General features: G+C 40.5%; 1 protein-coding gene and 1 long non-coding RNA gene across 5 annotated transcripts in view; one reads left to right on the plus strand and one right to left on the minus strand.

Annotated features, from left to right (window-relative positions):
- Positions 1 to 8,036: 8,036 nt before the first annotated feature.
- On the minus strand, positions 8,037 to 12,735 carry C1GALT1C1 (C1GALT1 specific chaperone 1). 2 transcript variants are annotated; one of them, XM_045472727.1, is made up of 2 exons: positions 12,475 to 12,735; positions 8,037 to 10,382 (listed from the first exon to the last, which is right to left on the minus strand). In XM_045472727.1, exon 2 carries the CDS (start codon positions 10,375 to 10,377, stop codon positions 9,424 to 9,426), a length of 954 nt encoding a protein of 317 aa, XP_045328683.1. In that variant the 5' UTR covers positions 10,378 to 10,382; positions 12,475 to 12,735; the 3' UTR covers positions 8,037 to 9,423. The 2 variants fall into 2 exon arrangements, with proteins under 2 accessions (XP_045328683.1, XP_045328684.1); XM_045472728.1 differs by having other exon boundaries at positions 12,265 to 12,735.
- The window catches only part of LOC123595274, a 165,072-nt gene continuing 154,784 nt past the window's right edge, over positions 12,592 to 22,879 (plus strand). For all 3 annotated transcript variants that reach the window (XR_006711102.1, XR_006711104.1, XR_006711103.1), the window contains exons 1-2: positions 12,592 to 13,148; positions 16,515 to 16,584. This is a non-coding gene — a long non-coding RNA (uncharacterized LOC123595274). The remainder of the gene's footprint in view (positions 13,149 to 16,514; positions 16,585 to 22,879) is intronic.

The following is a 22,879-nucleotide window of genomic DNA, read 5'->3' on the forward strand; positions in this document are numbered from 1 at the left end:
GTGAATATAGAGTAGAAACAGTTTCATTTAGTGGGATAATGGCTGTCTCTAACTCATCAAATTAATTTCTCCTAAATAGCTTTCAAAAAGCCCAGGATTAGAAAATATTTGTCAATGGCAGTGCTTTATTCTGTTTTAAAAATAGTAGGTCTAAAATCTAGTAAAATGTGGACACTTAGCCCTGTACTTATTTTATGTTGTGATTTACAAGGTACAAATTTTATATTTTGTAAAATGTTTTGAAAGAAGTCGACAAAGTAACTCCCCTTTCTTGCCCCCAAATGCGGAAGTCTGAGAGAAGAAGGCACATGGCCTCATGAGCTTCTGGGTGTTGTCAAACCCAATTTTCTCCCAACTACCAAATGCCCAGTTACATTTACTGGGGATGCAGGAGTCCCACTTAAGCAGTGTTTTTTGCCAATATAAAGAGAAACATCTTGATTAAAGTCTGAAGAGATAGGAACCATACTGATTTGGGCAGTTTTGGCTCTAATAATGTCTAATTTGCTGTGAAAGGGGAACTCGCTCTCAGTTAATGTTCTTAAAAGCAACTTCTGAATTTCTCCTGAAAACATATTGACTTTATAAAAAAAGCTGTTTGAGGAAGAGCTGTTTTATTGCATGGCACGGATTAGATGTACAGATGTTATCTTAAAACTTAATTAAGGAGTTCCCTTAGAATTTGAATATTCAATACCAGCTATTATTCACATCAACATTTTAATATTTTACCATCTAGGTGTTTAATAAAAAGGATTGATCCATATTTAGCTGTGTGAAGTGCTAGTTAATTTGTTCAAATGGCCAAGAGGGAAAGGTAAATAACATTCCCTGGGTGCCTACTATATGCACAAGCTCTACTTGCAGTATCTTGCTTAATCTTTACGATGATTCTGTGAGGTAGATTTGAATTCTCATTTTACAAATGAGGAAACTAAGGCACCTGAAGATACATAACTAATAAATGACAGAATTGGGATTTGAACCTACGACTGCCTCACTGCAAACCCTGTTTTGCAGAAAGTCTCCCCTCACGTTTCATAAAATGTTAACCTCAGCCCACAGTCGTATCTCCATCTTTGTTTATGGGTTATTGGAGAGGAGTGTAAATTGGCCTGGCCTCTGTTCCACAGTGGGGAAAATATGGGTAGGATTTGAAGGTGAGAAGAATGGGTTGCTTGCACAGTGTCTTATCTGTGCTTCTGAGGGAATTTCTCTTTCCCCCTCATCAGCGGGGTATGTGGGGGAGAACCTTCTGAAATTGTGGACTCAGTCCTGAGGACTGAACTTTTTCTATTAGTCACCTTCAAGCCATGTGATTTGTGACCATTTAAAGGTTAGGCCATTTAGGAGCCTTTGTGGATCTTTTTAGAAAAGGATACAATGGGGAGGGTTAGTCATGTGGGGGAGATTATAATGTGCAAAAGCAGGGCTAGCAGCTGCTTTATGACTATCCATATATTCAGAAGGTAAATAGGGGAAAGGATTAGCGAATATGAAAATGAGTGACAGGAGCAGTTTGGTTCAGTTGTAATCTAAGGAAAAAAAGCTGAGGGGTCTAATCTATATATTGCTCTAGATCCAGTGATTTAATTTTCAGAAGGAAGGTCCATGCAAGGAAATGGACTGGGGCCTGCTAAAAGTCAGGTTGCAATTGACATAGCATTCAAGACAACCAGAGAAACAAATAGGACTTTGGGAAGAAGCTTCAAGTTTTCTCCCATTCATGTACTAGCCTTGGGGTGGGGGGTGGGGGGCTTATACTTCTGGAATTGGTTAGAAATGTGCTATAACTATAAAATACATACTGGATTTCAGACTTAATAAAAAATGTAAACTAGCACATTAATTTATTTTCTGGTTACATGTTGAAATGACAACATCTTGGATATACTGGGTAAAATAAAATACTAAAAGTAATTTCACCCATGTCTTTACTTTTTTAATGTGGCTACTAGAAAATTTAAAACAACTCACGTGGCTCACATATTTCTATTGGATGGCACTGGACTGGAGAATAGGCAGTATTCCCTGAAAGTTCCCTCTAGATTCGAGCGCCTTAGAGTGGTAAGTACAGAAAGGAAGATTCCCGGTGCCAGTATTCACTCCTCCATCAAGCTACGACCAGTTTTTCCCCTTTCCTCTCAGATGGTATGGGGCTTCTGTTTTGACTATTAGAACATCCCCGTTTATCCAACACTTAGTACCTATGTGGATGTCTTTTTTTAATATATATTTTTATTTTTGAGAGAGAGAGAGAGAGAGCGGGGGAGGGGCAGAAAGGGAGACATAGAATCCGAAGCAGGCTCCAGGCTCTGAGCTGTCAGCACAGTACTGACACAGGGCTCAAACCCACAAACTGTGAGATCATGACCTGAGCCAAAGTCAGATGCTTAACTGACTGAGCCATCCAGGCGCCCCTGGATGTCTCTTATCAGTCACTCACCAGATCAAAGCATTCATGTTGTTTTTAAAGAAAAAGGCAAGCCCATCCCATTAAGGGCATCCTTCCTCCATCACTCCCATCCATCCATGCATCTGTTGAAAAATCTGAGTCTTCTTTTTAGGTCTGTTCTTCCTGTCAAAGCTTTTGCCAAATTGCCAAAGCAACAGCATAATCAAATATGGCCATTCTTGCATGGAATTAGTGAAAACTATGAAAGAAATGAGAATTATGAGTATTTATCAAATTGAGGACTTTGAAGGCAAAAGGACCACCATATTCTAATAATGAACTATAGCTTGTTTTATTGCTCATGCAGAGCTTACATGAAGTGATTGACTCTTTGTATGAATTATATGACTTTGGGCCTCTTTTGCTTTCCACAAAATACCAGGCCTAGTGTTGAGCTGATAGACACTCTGTTTATGCAAGGAACATTATGTTGTACAGATGTCTCACTAATAAAGGTGGATTTATCTTTTTTTAAAGTTTATTTAAGTAACCTTCACACCCAACCTGGGGCTCAAACTCATGACCCCAAAATCAAGAGTCGCACGTTCCTCTGACTGAGCCAGCCAGGCGCCCCAAAGGTAGATTTATCTTTTTTAAAAAAAAAATTACGGTAATTTTAAAGTCGGTAAGCTTCCGACTTAGGCTCAGGTTATGATCTCACCATTCATGGGTTTGAACCCCGTGTCGGCTCCACCCTGATAATGTGGAGCCTGGAGCCTGCTTGGGATTCTCTCTCTCCCTCTTTCTTACCCCTTTCCCCCTCAAAAAAATAAAATTATAGTAGGGGCGTCTAGGTGGCTCAGTTGGTTAAGCGATCAACTTCAGGTCATGATCTTGCGGTTCGTGAGTTTGAGCGGTGAGTTTGAGCCCCGCTTCAGGCTCTCTGCCATCAGGACAGAGTCCGCTTTGGATCTTCTGTTCCCCTTTCTCTCTACCCCTCCCCCTGAGTCTGTCTCTCAAAACCCATTAAATATTAAAATTATGGTAGAAACTTCAGATTTATACCATCATTTCGTACTTTCTAAACAAGTCATTTCCCCCATTATCCTTTAAATACTTAATTTTATCCTTGATGATATTGGAATTATTAAGTGATAATTTTTTTATTTTTTATTTTTTGAGGGGGGGGGAGGGGCACAGGGAGAAGGAGAGAGAGAATCTAAAGCAGGCTCCAGACTTCAAAATGGATGAAAGACCTAAATGTAAGACAGGAAGCCATCAGAATCCTCCAGGAGAAAGCAAGCAAAAACCTCTTTGACCTTGGCCACAGCAACTTCTTACTCAACAAGTTTCCAGAGGCAAGGGAAACAAAAGCAAAAGTGAACTACTGGGACCTCATCAAAATAAAAAGCTTCTGCACAGGAAGGAAACAATCAGCAAAACTAAAAGGCAAACGATGGAATGGGAGAAGATATTTGCAAATGACATATCAGATAAAGGGTTAGTATCCAAAATCGATAGAGAACTTATCCAACTCAACACCCAAAAAACAAATAATCCAGTGAAGAAAGGGGCAAAAGACATGAATAGACACTTCTCCAAGGAAGACATCCAGATGGCCAACTGACACATGAAAAAAATGCTCCACATCACTCATCATCGGGGAAATACAAATCAAAACCACAATGAGATACCACTGCACACCTGTCACAATGGCTAACATTAACAACTCAGGCAACGACAGATGTTGGCAAGGATGCGGAGAAAGAGGATCTCTTTTGCATTGTTGGTGGGAATGCAAACTGGTACAGCCACTCTGGAAAACAGTATGGAGGTTCCTCAAAAAATTAAACATAGAACTACCCTATAACCCAGCAATTGCACTACTAGGTATTTATCCAAGGGATACAGGTATGCTGTTTTGAAGGGGCACATACACCCCAATGTTTATAGCAACACTATCAACAATAGCCAAAGTATGGAAAGAGCTCAAATGTCCATCAATGGATGAATGGATAAAGAAGATGTGGTATACACACACACACACACACACACACACACACACACACAAACACACACACAGAATGGAGTATTACTTGGCAATGAAAAAGAATGAAAGCTTGCCATTTGCAACTACATGGATGGAACTGGAGTAAAATTAGAGAAAGACAAGTATCATATGACTCCACTCATAGGAGGACTTTAAGATACAAAACAGAGGAACATAAGGGAAGGGAAGCAAAAATAATATAAAAACAGGGAGGAAGAGAAAACATAAGAGACTTATAAATATGGAGAACAAACAGAGGGTTACTGGAGGGGGTGTGGGAGGGGGGATGGGTTAAATGGGTAAGGGGCATTAAGGAATCCACTCCTGAAATCATTGTTGCACTATATGCTAACTAACTTGAATGTAAATTGAAAAAAAAAAAAAAGGCTCCACGCCCAGTGCAGAACCCAGCATGGAGCCCAATGTAGGGCTCAATCTCACCACCATGAGATCATCACCTGAGCTGAAATCAAGAGTTGGACACTTAACCGGTTGAATCACCCAGGAGCCCCTTGAGTGATTTAAAAAAATTTTTTTAAATGTTTATTTATTATTGAGAAACAGAGAGAGACAGAGCATGAGCAGGGGAGGGGCAGAGAGAGAGAGGGAGACACAGAATCTGAAGCAGGCTCCAGGCTCTGAGCTGTCAGCACAGAGCCCGATGCGGGGCTTGAACCCACAGACTGCGAGATCGTGACCTGAGCCAAAGTTGGACGCTTAATCGACTCAGCTGCCCAGGCGCCCCATCCCCTTCAGTGATTTTTAATTAAACTTTGGGGGACTCTTTTGTGGAGAGGTTGGCAAACATTTCTGAATTTCTTTGTATGCCAAAAAAAAAAAAAGCTAAACTTACAAACATAAAGCTCTTCATGACACCACTCAGATCCTGCATCGAATTCATCAATACAAGTCAGCCAGCACTAAAAGGAACACAGTATTCTTTTTTTTTTAATGTTTATTTGGGGGGGGGGGGTAGGGCCAGAGAGAGAGGGAGACACAGTGTGAAGCAGGCTCCAGGCTCTTTGCTGACAGCGCAGACACAGCCTGATGCGGGGCTCAAACTCACAAACCGTGAGATCATGACCCGAGCCTAAGTCAGAAGCTTAACCGACTGAGCCTCCCAGGTGCCCCAGGAACACAATATTCTTAAAAAATTAAGGGGAAATTAGTGGTACCTCATCACTAGACTCTGTGATTTTGGTAACCTTCCTAATACAGGTGTGCCCTGTTTTAAGAAGGCCCAATTAGAGTGCCTGCGTGGCTCAGTTGGTTAAGTGTCTAACTCTTGATTTAGGTTCAGGTCATGATCTCATGGTTCATGGGATTGAGCCCTGTGTTGGGCTCAATTCTGACAGCATGGAGTCTTCTTGGGATTCTACCTACCTCCTCTTGGGATTCTCTCTACCTCCCCTCTCTCAAAATAAATAAACTTCCCTCAAAATAAATAAACTTGAAAAAAAAGCCCAAAAGAAGGGTGCCTGTGTGGTTCAGTTGGTTAAATGTCCGACTCTTGATTTCGGCTCGAGTCATGATCTCACAGTTTGTGAGTTTGAACCCCATGTTGGGCTCTGCACTGACAGTGTAGAGCCTGCTTGGGGTTCTCTCTCTCCTCCCCTCTCTCTGTCCCTCCCCTGCTGTCTCTCTCTCTCAAAATAAATAAACATTTTTAAAAAGCCCAAAAGATGAGTTTAAATGCATTACAGCAAAATCTGGGCACTATAAATCAGATTGGATACATAAGCAACCTTTTAGCTACATGAAAAGAAAAAGGGCAAGGGGTCTAATCTGTATTTTCCTCCAAACTGAGTGTTTTCATTTTGAGGAGGAAGATCTAGTGATTAAATTCACACAAGGAGATGGCCTAGGGCCTGCTAAAAGTCAGGTTGCAGTTTCCACTGCATTCAAGATACTCAGCAAGATAAATAACTTTTAGAAGAAACTTCAAATTTTCTCTCATTCACATCTCACCCAGTGGGTCTAACATTTCTGGAATTGGTTAGACCTGTGTTGTTCAATATGGTAGCCACTAGCCATATGTAAAATATATTCACAACCATGATCAATTTTCATTAGACTTTCACTCTTCCCAATTCTGTCCTCAATAACAGAGCGAGGTTAGGGTTACAGTTTTTGCCTATTGAGCGCACAGTGATCAAAACTGTAACTGTGACCTCAGTAATACTATTTTCTATGTTACTGATTCAGATTTTATCTACAAGACTGGGTACAAATAAGTTCAAAGACACAGCATATTATTTATTTTTCCTCTTTTTAAAAAAAATGTTTATTTTTGAGAGAGAGAGAGAAAGAGGCAGAGAGATGGAGACACAGAATCTGAAGCATGTTCCAGGCTCTGAGCTGTCAGCACAGAGCCTGACGTGGGGCTTGAACTCACAAACTGTGAGATCATGGCCTGATGCAGAGTCAGACGTTTAATTGTGCCACCCAGGTGCCCTGAGGCAGCATATTATTTAAGACAAATAATATTTTATAAAGGAATACTTGTGTATAAAAATACAACCAAAAGCATCAATTTGGTTTATTTCAAACATTTTTTAAATTTTTTATTAAAGTTTTTTTAATGTTTAATTTTGAGAGAGACAGAGAGACAGAGCATGAGCTGGGGACGGCAGAGAGACAGGGAGACAGAGAATCCGAAGTAGGCCCCAGGCTCTGAGCTCTCAGCACAGAGCCCGATGTGGGGTTCAAACTCATGAACCGAGATCATGACCTGAACCGAAGTCAGATACTTAACTGACTGAGCCAACCAGGTGCCCCTAAAAAAATTTTTAAGTAATCTCAACACCCCATATGGGGCTCAAACTCACAATTCCAAGATCAAGTTGGCATGCTGTACCAACTGAGCAAGCCAGGCACCCCTGAAGAGCATCCATTTGGTTTAAAAAGCAATTGTTACCTGAGGCGCCTGGGTGGCTCAGTTGGTTAAGTGTCTCACTTCAGTTCAGGTCATGATCTTGCAGTTTGAGCCCCGTGTAAGGCTCTGTGCTGACGGCTCAGAGCCTGGAGTCTGCTTCAGAATCTAGGTCTCCCTCTCCCTCCCCTGCTCACACTGTCGCTCTCTCTCAAAAATAAAATAAACATTAAAAAAAATAAAAGCAATTATTATCTTAGCACCCACTAGGAAATCAAACAATGGGATGCATTCTCTGATATATTTATTACAATTACACCTTAATATACTAATATAATTGAAGCTGATAAATGCATAATTAAAAAAATATATTGTTGGGGCACGGTTGACACTTCTAAAAACTTTTTTTAACGTTTTTATTTATTTTTGAGACAGAGAGAGACAGAGCATGAACAGGGGAGGGTCAGCAAGAGGGAGACACAGAATCTGAAACAGGCTCCAGGCTCTGAGCTGTCAGCACAGAGCCCGACGCGGGGCTTGAACTCACAGACTGCGAGATCATGACCTGAGCCGAAGTCGGCCGCTTAACTGACTGAGCCACCCAGGCACCCCACGGTTAACACTTCTAAACTGGGTGTCACACTCAGGGTGATACTGTTTATCATTGTATTTACACCAAACATGACTTGATCTGTATTAATTGCATCTGAGACCACATATTAGGGTGCTGGATAAAGAGATTTTTATTATTTTTAAAAATTAACAATTCTTCATTTTAACCAAAAACCCCAATAAGGAAGATCAGATCAATTTTTTAAAAGTGCTTTACACACCATTCTGATGATCAATAATAATTTGAAGCCCGAGGCCCTCGAGGAAATTCTTTCTGGTTTGCAAAAGCTGTGGGAGACCATTAACATCATGAGGCCAGTTACGGCAAATATTGATCTCTAAAATGTCATGGTCTCACACCCTATGGGGGGCGGGGGCTTATGGATCTGACTTAATATAGCATGTGCAGGCCTGATTATAGGACAAATCAGTTCCAAGTACTTCACACATTTATAAGCACAAGAACTATTGTATCCACCAGTGGATAAAGCTTCTGTGTAGCCACTGAAATTAGGCAAATGGTATGGTAATCCAAGGTGACTGGTGAGGTTAAGGCCTCCACACCCAAAACCACTGGATAGGATGCAACTATGAACATGGGAAAAATCTCAGAATTTTAACAGGTAAAGAAAAACCAGGGCAGACTCCACTGCCAGATTACCAAAACAAGTTCTTCAAAGACTTCCAAAGAACTCATCTGCCCAGCAGCAGTAAAGAACACTCAAGTATTTTTATCCAAACCACAGCCAAGAGCTTGATAAAGTGGGAAACAACACAGTTAAATGTTAAATGAAATTAGATTCTTCATAGTGACCACTCCTATTTCAGTATCTGCACAGAGAAGTAGAAGAGAGTTACACTGAGCTTGTGTATGCTGAGGAGTGCCACTAAATTAGCTCCTGGTGAAATTATTAACCTTTATAGATCATTTTCACTTTTTCTCCCAGGGACGCAATTCCACTTTCACTGTAACATTAGTTGGGAACATTTATTTCCTTTGTGGCTTGGTTGTGTATTTTGAGAAAGCAATCCATGGGCCCTTGCAAAAGTTCAGAACATATATCAGCATTACAAGTAATGGAAACACATAGCTGAAAGTTTTAATCACAAATTCACAACTAGAGATTTCATTCACGTATCTTAGAAAGCTAAAAAGACATGTTAAATTTTTTAACGGATCAGCAAAAATATGTGCCACAGATTCATAATTTAGAATTCATCACATAAATATAATATTTATAAATATCTTTTATTTGCAAAATTATTCTTAAAACATTTCTTTCCAACATGTTTGACGTTTTCACATGTGTTTTAAGGGGAAAAAACCACCCTATTTAAAATGTACCACTAAACTTTAATGTGCCATTAAACCAGTGCCACCAAAGTAAAAAAAGGAAAAGAAACATACTGCTGTGTTGGACATGCAGTTGTTACTGCAAATAGTGACAATACCTGTCCTATATGGTGATTGTACACATGCTCTTCTTTCACTTCTCAGTCATTGTCAGAACCATTTGGAGGTAAGAAGACCAATGCATCATTGAAAATATGCCCAAACGCCCTAAGACGGTATACTCCATACATCATCACGTGCATCTGATTAGGAGTCAGTCCATTAAAAGTAACAGCCATATCCGAACAGCATCCTTCTACCACCAGGTTGGGGTGATTAGTCATTGCCTCTTTAATAAAAAGCCCAATGGATTTGGTATTAAATACATCTTTTCCTTCAGAATCTTCTGCATTTTCTGCAAACACTCCAGCATATTTCAGGCAGACTGCTAGCTGCTTATCTTCAGATATCTTCCAAATCATCCCTCCCTGTTCAGGACACTTTTCAGGGATACTGAGAAGGCTGTTAAGCCTTTTCATGGATTCTATACTTAAGACAATGCCTCCTTCCACACTCACATATTCAAGGTCTCCAGATTTTATAGTGTGGCCTAGATAGAAAGGTTGTGATGGATCCTTTTTTAACAAAAAATACTTTAAGTTTTCAATAATAGCAAATGTAGAGGGGCGTGCAAGGAAGAACCAGTTGTATTGGTCTCTGTATTTATCAAAGGCATATTTGTAAGCTTTTCTCATCATCAACCACATGTCATTTGTTTCCATGTTAATTGACTCAAACACTTTAACATTTTCAGAACTGAAGAATTCTGCTTTGTCACAGTGTTTGGTCCAAGTCTCCTTCACTGCAGCCCAAAGACTCACATCTTTGGGTTTTACAAGAATGATACAGTATACTCGAAAGCTCTTACTGAGCTCCATGCGTTCATCCTCTGAAATCTTCGAGATATCTTCTTTATTAGGAGCTTGTAGGTGATGATGCTCATGGTGCATTCTGTTTCCATGACCAATCCTAATGTGTCCTAGCATAGTGATCAAGGCACAGAAAATGCTTCCGAGCATCACACCCTTCAAAAATGAACTGCTTTCAGAAAGCATTTTTCCTATAAAGAAGAAAAAAGATCCTTAGGATACTTAATAGAAAAGGATTAGTCTAGTGATTTGATTTGGTATGCCTTATAGACTTACATTTTGCTCTTAACATTAAAAAAAGTTCCCAAGTTTGAAATCAAGTTAGTTGCATAGAATACCAAGAAGTCTAAGAATCTTTAGCTTCCAATGGTATCTGATTACTGTTCTGTATAAACTGGAACTTTGCAACAACACCTCTATGCACTAGAATTTTCTGGGAGGCCATTTTTGCACTTCTTCTATGGGGATTTAATTAACTAAGTACTAAATCAAAACATTAACTCTAAAAATCAATTTTGTAGAGGTTGTCAGTCCGTCATTCTCTTTAAAGGAATTTCACTTCACAAGCTTGCTTGTATTATTTAAATATTTCTGTAGATATGAATGGACTTTATATCAAAACCTTAAATTGAACAGATAGAACCACCTATAATTAGCAAATCACCAATGACATCTGTGCTAGCATTTCTGTTCTTAACCTAGTGCTTTATTTAACTGATGGCTGCTGTCCTTAGGTGTTCTGAGTACATCTAAATCAAATTTCTTGAGATTGAAACCATACATGTTAATATTTACTCTTTTGCTCCTAAGACTAAATGGTTTCTGATACAGTAACCCAACTAACTGATGTAATAAAAGCCCATAATGAAAATAGTTAAATTATTTAGATGAGAACTGACTCAATATAGGCATATCTGGGGAACCATTAACCAACATCTTTATTGCCTCCAAAGGCATTTTCTTATTCTCTGGGGAAGTAGAAAGAGAAAAGTCTACACTTTTATTTCAATCAGAAATTAAAAGAAAAGCCAACATTAAATACAACTGTTGAGATTTCCCAATCTTCTATCTTCACAAGAAATGTTCTACTGAGCTACTTAGATTTTTCTTTGTCTCTTAAAGCTGAAAGAAGCCTTAGAAGTCACCTAATACCATTTCTCTCACTTTACAGACAGGGAAAGAGAGGGTCTACAGAGGTTAAGTAACTGACCCAAAGTCACACAGTCAGTGGTAGAACTAAACCAGCAATCAGATCTCTTGAGATCAGTGTAATGCTTTTTCTATTACAGAATAGTGATCTGAACAGTGCTTCTATTCATACTCTTGAAAATTTAATAGATGGGTTACTGGATAACCTTGTTTTCCTACAAATGAAAAAAATATGGGATTTGTTAACCGTAATTGACATTTTGCACCCACAATCAACATCCTGCTAGAAGGAAACCACCCCTTTGGTTTTCTTCTAGAGGAAATGGACTTTGACTTCTACTAGGACAAGGTGTGGAATAGTTTGACAGGTGTAATTCCTGAGTGGGGGAGGAAGGGTGAGCAAAGAGGCTGGACGGTTTTCCTATGTCACTCACAGAACTTGGTCAATACACAGCTCTATGAAGAAAGAGAACTGACAGAAAATAAGCTCTGCTTAGTATCAGAATTCTCAGATGCACTCTAAAAGTAATTTAAATAGGATTTTGACACTTCATATTATACAATTTTCATTATTTCTAGCCAATATATGATAAGCCACACGTGTCTCTTAGTTTGATAATAGCATATCTAGATCAGAATTCTTCCTGATGGGGATACTACTCATGGACCATTTGCATAAATTATTCTAAGGAGATTTTTTTTTCCATCAGGGGAGGCAAAAAAATGTAACACTGAAGATGTACATGATAGGATATTTGTTGCAGAGGAGAGGGAAACTTAAAACTGCACACAGGCATAAATGAAGCAGAAACTCCCAGAGTGGTTTCTGAGATGGCATCTTTTTAGAAGGTGAAAGTGGCTGGATGGAGTATGGAAAAGGGAGAAGAACGAAATAGAGAAAAACGAGAGGGAGGACGTGGTCACCTCAAAACCCCACTGAGGGGCCAAGGCAGCACCTCCAGGAAGGCAGTTCTCGGTCTCCCCGACTAACTACTGCACCCCCGGCACCTGCCCGGGGATCCGGCGTGGAGCATGCTGGGAGTGGGCCAGGGCCCAGGCCTTCCCCCAGGAGAGGGGCGGGGTCGATCCGCTCCGGGGTCGACGCAGGGTGCGGGCCGACGCCCCAGCACTCACCCGCGTCTACAACGGCTCAGGGGCGGGAAAGCGCAGCCGCGCACGGCTTTCCTCTCACGTTCGCGCGCCACACGCTTACGCTCCTGGTCGGGCTGCTCTAGCTGCAGGCGGTGTTCTCTCGTTGGTGTCGCTAAAGGTGGGGAGGGCCAGGAAGTGAACGCCGCTACGGCGCGGGTAGCGGGGCGGGGCGGGGCGGGGCAAAGGAACCCACGGCCAGGCCGAGCGGCCGGCCCGTGCTGACGTCGGAAGGGCCGGCACGCACGCGGCGCTCCTTTATTTCCCGCCTCCCGCGGAGTTCACAGAAGCGCGTCTAGCTGGCGTGACCCGCACGCTTGCCTGTATCCAATGGGACGCCCGGAGGCGTGCGTGCGTAAGAGCCGCTGACACCTCCCACCTCTTCACCTTCTTGGCGTGGAAACCGCGAGAGTGAGGTAGAGCATTGCTGCTGGCAGCGCTTGTGTCAGGTTTCTCGGTGGTTTCTCTCACGTGCTCCTACATCGTTGCACCTTCATATCGACGAGAGGGTGCGCCAGCCCGTATTCCTGGGCTGGGACCAAAGTGCAAGCCACTGAAATATTCCTCGAATTATGAGGGCAAGGATTTTCTGTGGTTATTGGAATGGCATCTGAAGCCCCACTGACTGGAGTCCAATCCTGTCTTCACCGCGTCCTTTGGTATGCTGGGAAAGTTACTTCACCTCGCTATGCCTCAGTTCCCTCCTTTGTAAAGTGCAGAAAATATCACAGTAGTGCTAGGAGATTAAATGAGTGCATATGGCTCCATTAGCAAAAGACCAAGCACAGAATAAGCATTCATTAAATGTTGGCTATTACTATTTTTCATCCCTGTATCACTGGCACCTAGCTTAGTGCCAGCGCACAGTAGACAATACATGTTTGTGGAATTAATGAATGTTAGAACTACAAATGAGACTAGGGCCAAAAAGGAAAGGAACTTCCTAAAGGCCACACAGTAATTAATGTTGGAAGTGAGACTAGAATCCAGGTGTCCTAATTACAAGTGCAGAACTCTGTTAAACACATGATCTTTTAAAATTCTTTTTTTTTTTTTTTTGTGGTAGCGAGGGTTTTTGCTAAAAAACACAGTTTACCCCAAATATTTAAAATGACTAGGTTCCATCCAGATAACATTGAGTGGTGACTGTCTTGGGTCCGAGTTCCTAAAGATAAATGTTTTGAGTATTGACAGTGACCCAGTTTAAATAGACTGAAGGTTTCCTGAAGCACCGAAACAACAAATAGATATTAGGCAACTACTATCCTAGCAGCACTAACCTAAATTCTGGAGATACGGTGATGAACAAAATTGGCCCCCTGCCTTCGTGGAGGGAGCTCTTAGTTTAGCAGGGAAGAAAGGCATTGAACAATTCATTACAAATAATTATAGTGGTGGTATGTTCTGTGAAGGAATACAAAAACAAGTTTTAGAACTGGAAAGGAACTTAAGACAAGTATCTCCACTGTGTTTTGTTAAATGCTATATATTGTCATTGTCACATATATATAAACATATATATGTATATATGGACATACATAGTTCAGTGAAACAAGTTGCAGAATAATGTGTATAGTATGATTATACTTTGGTCTAAACAAAATTTTATATATGTGTGCATGTTTGATCTGTATGAGCAGGGAGAGTTGTGAAAGACTGGGCAGGCTATTAAGATTACATCAGGAGGTTGAGGTGGAGGTGATTAGCTTTGTCTTTATACATCCTTGTAATGCATTGTTTCACTAGTTATAATAAGCATTTGTTACTTTTGAATTTGAAGAACAGCAAATAAAGGGATCTTCAAAATGAGAGGGACAAAGAGTAAAAGGAAGTTACCAAAAAAAGTACTTTTTTAAGGACAGATTGACATGGCATTTAGAATTCAGAGACTGACAAAGTGACAGTTTAAAATGCCACTTCTGGGGTGCCTGGGTGGCTTAGTCTGAAGCATCTGATTTTGGCTCAGGTCATGATCCCAGGGATCATGGGATTGAGCCCTGTGCTGTTAGCATGGAGCCTACTTGGGATCCTCTCTCGCTGTCTCTGCCCCCTCTCTCAAAATTAATAAATAAACATTAAAAAAAATGCCACTTCTTTCTAGTACAGGAAGGTATGCCAAACTGGAACTACTGATAACAGGATGCTCTGAAGCAGAATAAACCATGGGATATGTAACATCAAAGGCACTGTTATTGAGAGGTTGTCCAAGAACCCAGTTCTCTACTTAAAGCAGAGCTGAAATACACTTAATCATTGGAAGTGAAGTTAGTAAGATGATTGACTTGTAGTTAGGTGATTGCATTTTTAAAACACCATTCCACAGTGTAGCCCTAATTTAAAAATACATGCAAATAGTATCTATTAAAATTAAGAATATTTATACCCTTGGCTCAGCCAACCCACTTATAATCTCTCTCCCAGAAATTAAAGGCCCAGAATGTAAGGCTAAATGTATTGTTGTCTTATAACAGCAAAAGTGGGAAACATCCATCAATAAGAGAATGGTTGAATTAATTATAGGGCATCCATACAGTGGAATATTTAGCATAAGATAAACAGTTTATTTCACTTACCTACATTAAACACTTCGCTAAAAACATTAACCTGCACCTTATGCAGGTTGCTTTTGAGTTTGGTTGCCCTCATGTGCCCAGCATGTAAGGCAAGATTGCATTTAAAGCTGATAATACTGCATTTTTTTCTTAAAGTTTTTTTTTACATTTATTTATTTTTGAGAAACAGAGTGAGACAAAGTGTGAGCGGGGGTGGGGCAGAGAGAGGACACACAGAATCTGAAGTAGGCTCCAGGCTCTGAGCAAGCGGTCAGCACAGAGCCTAATGCGGGGCTCAAGCCCACAAACTGTGAGATCATGACCTGAGCCCAAGTCGGATGGATGCTCAACTGACTAAGCCACCCAGGTGCCCGAATACTGTATTTTTGATAAAGACCTCCTGTCAAGTGCATGGATTATTCAGCATGAGAAGTCATAAATTTCTAGTATTTGGCGATTTACTTGCATGTGAGCACTAAAATTTTCTAAATCTGGGGGTGCCTGGGTGGCTCATTTGGTTAAGTGTCTGACTCTTGATTTCATCTCAGGTCATGGTCTCACGGTTCATGAGTTCGATGCCCCGCATCAGGCTCTGCGCTGACAGTGCGGAGCCTACTTGGGATTCTCTGTCTCCCTCTTTCACTGTCCCTCCCCTGCTAGCTCGGTCTCTCTCAAAAATAAATAAATAAAACTTTAAAAATAAATAAATAAATAAATAAATAAATAAATAAATAAATAAATAAATAAATAATTCAAAATCTGTCCAAAGGCCTTTAGGAAATTAATATGGCTTTCCACAACAGTTCACTGGAGTAGTAAATATTGAAGAAAACCTAAGGTAGATTGTTTTCTGCATAACATCTTTTTGGAGGGTTAAAAATGTTTCTGTGTTTACCAAAATTAAGTACCTGTAATGTATGTACCTCTTCTGCCCAGAGTTTCACAACTCTTCGTCCTCAGTAAACAAATTCCCTTGTCTGGGCAAATTCATTATTGTTTCCATTTGAGTATAGTTGGTCCCTAAACAAATCTAATTTGTGTTTTCAGGCATATTCATGCTTGTAATTTCATTTCCAAAATGTTTTTCCATTTGATGGCCATCTGAGAGTTTTCTTAAAAAAAAAACACAAATGATTCGCCTGCCAACAGATACATATTAAGTATTAACAGTATGTCAGTCACTGTGCTAAGTATTGTTTCTTTTAAAAACTTTTATTAAGGGAAATTTCAAACATATTCAGAAATAGAAGAGTGTAATGAAACCACATGTAGTTTTTTTTTTTAATATTTTGTTTTTAAGCAATCTCTACGCCCAACATGGGGCTCAAACTCAGAAGCAAGAATAGTGTGCTCCACCGACTGAGCCTGCCAGGTGCCCCTGAAATCAATTGTACTTTTTAAGGAAGCTTCAATGTCATGAGTTCAAAGCCAGTCTTGTTGAATCTATACCCCTTCTATTTCTCTCCTTTCCAGATTGTTATGAAGGACCTTCAGGACATCATATAATTTCACCCAAAAACATTTCAATGTGTGTCTGTAAGAGGTAAGAGCTTCTTTAGTATATGTGCTGCCGAAGCGAGCACGGTAAGAGCTTCTTTAAAAAAAAAACCCACAATACAACTAGACAACTGAAAAATTAATTCCTTAATATAATCAAACATCTAGTATTCACATTAATATGTTTCTCTGTTTTTTGTGCTTCTTATAAATGGGTAGTTAGATCTAAAGTAGGATTGTCAGATTTAGCAAATAAAAATACAGGGCACCCAGTTAAGAGTGAATTTCAGATGAATAATGAATACTTTCTAGTAAAAATATGTCCCAAATACAATGCGTGGGACATACCAAATATTGCATAGGACATGCTTACACTAAGAAAATTATTTGTCGTTTAACTAAAATGTGATTTTAACTGGGCTTCCTGAATTTTATCTGGCAACCATAACCCTAATCTAAAAGCTTTGTTTGATTAAGGTTCAGTTTGGGGTGGGGTGGGGGACAAAATTAACTTCAGGAGCCACGTAATATCTGGTTTTCTCTGTGATGATAGCTGCATTGATGCCCAATGCCTAGATCTGCAATTCATTAGGGTCATAATATGGCGATCTTCTAATTTTCCAAGGCATATTTTTTCCACTGATTTTTATTTTTTAACTTTTTTTTTAAAGTAAGCTCCTAATCCCAACTTGGGGCTTGAACTCACGACCCGGAGATCAAGAGTTGCAAGTTCCACCAACTGAGCCAGGCAGGTGCCCTTCAAGGCATATTTTTTTTTTTTTTTTAATTTTTTTTTTCAACGTTTATTTATTTTTGGGACAGAGAGAGACAGAGCATGAACGGGGGAGGGGCAGAGAGAGAGGGAGACACAGAATCGGAAACAGGCTCCAGGCTCTGAGCCATCAGCCCAGAGCCCGACACGGGGCTCGAACTCACGGACCGCGAGATCGTGACCTAGCTGAAGTCGGACGCTTAACCAACTGCGCCACCCAGGCGCCCCTCAAGGCATATTTTTAAGAGGAACTTTGGTGTGGTGATTAAGAGGTCAGTCCTGAATCATGCATAGGAGAAAGACTTGGCTTGAGCTTTGGGGTCAGCTGCTTTCTGGCTGTGTGACCTAGGGCAAGTTAGTTTGCTCCTCTCAGCCTTAGCTTCCTCATCTGTAAACCAAGGCACATTGTAGTACCTATGTCATAAGAGTTTGTGATGATCAAATGAGTTAAGGTATGTGGAGGATTTAGAACAGGGCCCAGCACACAAAGTAGATGCTCATGAAAGCTAGCCCTTATGAGACTCTTGAAGAGTTATGTACTTTAAAATTCGGCATTTTTTTAATATTAGAAACTTTAAATCCTCCAATCAACAGTTAGGTCTTATTTTCACATTAATAAAAACAGTAAAGATTTATTGAGTGAATAGCGTCTCATATTTGTCCAATGCTTTGCAGTCAACAAAGGCCTTCTTCACATATATCCATTCTCATTTGATCCTCATAACAGCCTTTTACTTGTTTATTTTTTAAACCTTTTTTAAAATGTTTATTTTTGAGAGAGAGACACAGAGTATGAGTGGGGGAGGGACAGAGAGAGAGGGAGACACAGAATCTGAAACAGGCTCCAGGTTCAGAGCTGTCAGCACGTAGCCCGATGTAGGGCCTAAATCCATGGACCATAAGATCATGACCTGAGCCAAAGTCAGATGCTTAACTGACTGACTGAGCCACCCAGGCGTCCCTTCATAGCAGCCTTTTAATTGGAAGGACTGGTGTTATCTGTTTTTTACATCTGAAGAATTTTGGGTTTACGGATATGATTTGCTTAATGTGTAACACAGCTAGAAAGTCATACAATAGAGCAGGGACCGAGTCTTAGCCCAAGACTCTTTTGATGGAAAACATTGAGTAAAACTGTGTGGTCCTCCCTCTGTGCAGCGTTTTCATTTCTTGGCTCCAGTGACATCTGCTATCTTGTTTTCCTTTTCAACTTTTCATCTGTTTCTCAAACTGCTCCCTCCCATCCCCATCCCAGGGGTCTCTTTCTTTTCTTCCTGAATGTAGTTGTTCTTCAAGGTTCTATCCTTGGGCCATTTTTATTGCTGTATTCTCCCCTTATGATATCTACTCAGTAGTTTCATTTATTCAAATATCATTCACTCGGGGAAGATGATTTCTAAATCTGTATTCCTGGCCTTTACCTCTTCATTGAGTTTTGGACCCCAAATTTCGGTTGCCTGCTTGATATCTCCATATGGCTGTTTTAGACAGAATCTTGCATTCAGTTGATCTGTTTATCTGGTCCTGCTTTTAACCAATCAACTATAAATAAACAAGGAGGACATGAGGAAATTTGAATACTTACTGATGACATTAAGTATTTGATGGCATTAAAGGCTTAATGTTAATATTTTAGTTAAGATAATTGTATGTGGCTATGTGAAGAGTATCTTTTAGAAATAGATACTGAAGTGTTTATGGATGGTATCGTATTTATGGGATTTACTTTGAAATAATCCAGTTGGGGAAAGGGGAAAGGAGGACTAGGTAAGGCTCCTGATGAAACGAGATTGGCCGTGAGTTGATAATCGTTGAGCTGGGTAATGGGTATAGGGCTTTAATACCCTATTCTCTCAGTTTTTCCTCTATGTTTGAAAATTTTAATTATAAAACATTTGAAAGATTAAATAGGTCCCAAACCAAATTGATCAACCTTGCCTACATATCCATCTCCTGACAGTCATATTCCTATTAATGTCACCTATCTTCCCAGTCACTTATTATGAAAACCTAAAGCTCTCTTGGTTTCCTCCTCCCTGACCTCTGCATCCAACCAATTGGTAAGTTAGGCTGAAACTCCCTTCACAGTGAATCCTGTTTCTATCCTTTCTTTTCCATTCAAACTGCTACTATTCTACTAAGTCCTTCATTACTTCTTGACTGAATGGTGTCATAGCATTAATACATTTCTCATTTCCAGTCCCTCCTCACTTGGTATATGTAAAGCATCTAGCATAGTGCTTGGTGCTTAGTCCCTTCTCTCTTTTTCCTGACTTGTGAATTCACCTTCCTTGCTGCCTGCTTAACCCTATGATGACGTCTCTCTTCCCTGAGAAGACTGTCCCTCTCTCTCTTTCAGCATTGCCTTCTTCCCTATCCCACCTGGATCCTGCAACCTCACTGCTGCCTCCACTCCACCCCCAGCTGCCATGCTTTGTGGAGGAAGTGTGTGTCTCTGCATAAAGACTGATTTCTCACTTCCAAAATTAGATATAAGAGCAGGATTTTTCCTAGCTGTAGGTGAGGGGGCCTTTACATACAGACAAAACAGGCATACTAAGTGTGAGTAAAAGAGAAGCAGGTCTCAAAGCTGCCTCTTTCCCCCCAGCTCAGTGGGGAAGAAAAGGGAGAATGTCTGGTTTAGATAGATCAGCTTCTAGAGCCAGGCAGGGGCAAGTAAATGCTGGCGGCAAAGAAGAGCTGGGTGGAGAATATTCCAGCAAGTGGGGGGCTTCTTGAGGAAACACATCTTGCCTAGTCTGGCGAAGGGAGGAAGAGCACGAACTGCCTCCACTGGGTCTCAGAGGTGTCACCTCAGCAGTATGGATTGGGTGAGGGTCACGTAACCCAGGCCCAACCGAGGAAAATGGCTGCAGAACTCTTATTTTTGGCAGCCTGGCTGGGTGTCATTCTGTCTGTAATGGAGAGCAGCCGGACATCCAGGGCTGGGCTGATCAAGCACAAAGAACTTTTATCCTTTAAAAAGAAAATGCTATAAGTCAATCACATTCTTACATTTTAAGCATAACACTTGCAACTAAAACCAAAGTGCCATATTATAATCAAGATGCATCCGCTTATTTTATATTTAAGGCCCACAGGCTTCAACTAATTTAGGGGACCATCTGCTGAGGAAGAGAGAAAGTCTAATTACAAAGTGGCATTTGTTTGCAGGCTAAGGCCTCAGAAGGGTTTGTCCTGGGGACCTCAACAAATGTCCTGTGCCCGTGCCCAGTGCTCCCAACCCTACCACTTAGGTAGATAGAGCACAGCTTTGGAGTCCGGTAAGATTCAATTCCTCCTCCAGCATTCACAGCCTGGGTACCTTGAGCCACAGGACTTCTGAGGTTTGAGTTCCCTCACTGTCCTCATATGTAAAATGGGAATTCACATACCTGAAGTTGTTGGAAAGATGAAAGGAGATCAAGTGCCAGAGGCAGCCTAGAACTACCGCTTCCTTTCCTGTGACCCATAACTTCATTCTCCATCTTATTCCCTCTGAGCCTTGCTCTTGCCTTCTTTGCTTCATACCCACTTCCACGTGCATAGACCCCAGGCATGCTTTTAAATGGATCTTTGAATAAAAGATAAAAAAAAAAAAAGAATTTTGTTTGAATGCTGTCATTTGTTCGCCTCCCCAGAAGGTAGAGGAGTGAAATGGAATTGCCTTGGGACACGGGTCAGAAGGCAGTTTTGCCTGTCGTGTAGTGTGCTGAACAAACGTGTTCTCAGAGTCCTCCTGTCCTGTGGAAAGGATTAGATCAGTCAGCTGGGAGAGGTGCTGGTTGCAGCTCAGAGGTGGGGGTAGCCGGGGAAGCAGGTTGGTTAGAGATGAGGAATCTGGGAATGGGGATGCTTTTAGATCTTAACTAGACAACTGCTGCTGAGGTGACAGCTTTATTTCAAGTGAGAATATGAATTTGGCTGTATTCCTAGTGAGAACCTAATGCTCAAAATCTCCTCTAAATCAAGAAACAAAATTAAAGAGTGATGACTGAGATTGGCAGAATGTAATCGCTGCAGCTGAGTAACAGATACCTGCAACTTAATTGCATTGTTCTCTATCCTTTTGGGTATATTCAAAAATACCCAAAAGTAGAAGGTTTTTGTTTCTGTGACAAGTGTGGGACAATAGAGGTCACTCAAGAACTGGGAATTTTGACTGTCATGTCAGAAAAGCTAGTAGAAGATATTTGGACCAAAAGAATTCCCTAGGGGAGATGTGATTTCTATAATGCTTATCTAGTGAACTGGATTTATTTGAAGGATTAAATAGCATGCAGATAAAATATTAGGTGGATAAAATATAAATTGACCTCATGAAACTTTTGGTAAGATATCCCAACCCCTGTTTTTTAGGGAATTCAGTTGCTATAGGACTGTGACCCTCTTTCCTCTGAGTAGATACTGCCTTAGAAATAGGAAACAAAGGTAGAGATAAAGGTGGTTAGGGACATTATTTTGACATTTCAAAAGCATGATTTCTTAGGGATGGGGAGTGGCTAGTTTTTCAAAAAACAAATCTTTACAAAAGATCCAAAGGGAGGAATGCACAGTGAAATCTCCAAGTGGAAGATTATATGAAAGTGTTCTTGACAATAAAAAGCATAGCTGATGGGAATAAGCTATAAGGAAATCTCATGGCCATGGCCCCATTACTGAATGACCTAAAGACCTTTTATTATAGGTAACGTACACGTGTGTTTGACACTAGAGTAGTTACTGGGATTGATTGTGTTACTCAGGAGACCAGATCTTACCCCCTGCTAGGACTGGCATTTTGGAAGGTATAGGCGGAGACTCTAAGGGACACCCATAATCCATTCTGTTGGGGCTGGCACTGGGAGAGAGTGTAAAGCTAACATCGAATAGGGAAGAAAAATAGTTGGTCCTCAGAGACTTTCCTTCTTCTTCTAGGGAGAGGGTTGATCAGCCTGCTGACAGTGAAAAAATGAGTCAAATGACTCTTTGTCAAGAGGTTTACCTTTCTACATGAAGGAAGGAAAATGAAAATAGCAAGTTCTTATGGTGGTGATGGTCACAGAACAACACATTTCAGGGTGACAGCTGAAGAGGCAAGGTACGTTCCTGACAGGATCAGCTACATAATTTGCAGGACCCAGTGCAAAATGAAAATGTAGGACCCCTTATTCATGAATTATTCAGAATTTCAAAATAGTGACAATAGAGTATTAAACTAAACATGGGCTCTTGTAAGCATGGGGCTCTGTGTGACAGCATCGGTTGTATGCCCATCAAGCTGACCTTACTCCTGCTGCCCGGGAGCAGTGATAGCAAAAATTCAGAAGGCATTAATGGAAAATTATAAAGCAGAAAATCAAGATAATCTAAAATCCCACCACCTGGAAGTAACTGTTGTTTTCATTTTGATATATATCCCAGAGATTTTTCTCTATCTCTATATATCTATATAATATTTATGTGTCTATATATAGACATGTACTTACATGATTTTTATACTATGGAAATGGTATACATTCTTTTCTGCAGCCTTTAAAAAAATTGTTTTAAATGTTTGTTTATTTTTGAGAGAGAGACAGAGCACAAG

This window comes from Leopardus geoffroyi, chromosome X (genome assembly GCF_018350155.1).
Source record: "Leopardus geoffroyi isolate Oge1 chromosome X, O.geoffroyi_Oge1_pat1.0, whole genome shotgun sequence".
Classification (NCBI taxonomy): domain Eukaryota; kingdom Metazoa; phylum Chordata; class Mammalia; order Carnivora; family Felidae; genus Leopardus; species Leopardus geoffroyi.

Coding starts and splice junctions, on each gene's coding strand:
- C1GALT1C1 (XM_045472727.1), bottom strand. CDS start 10,377: ATGCTTTCTGAAAGCAGTTCATTTTTGAAGGGTGTGATGCTCGGAAGC.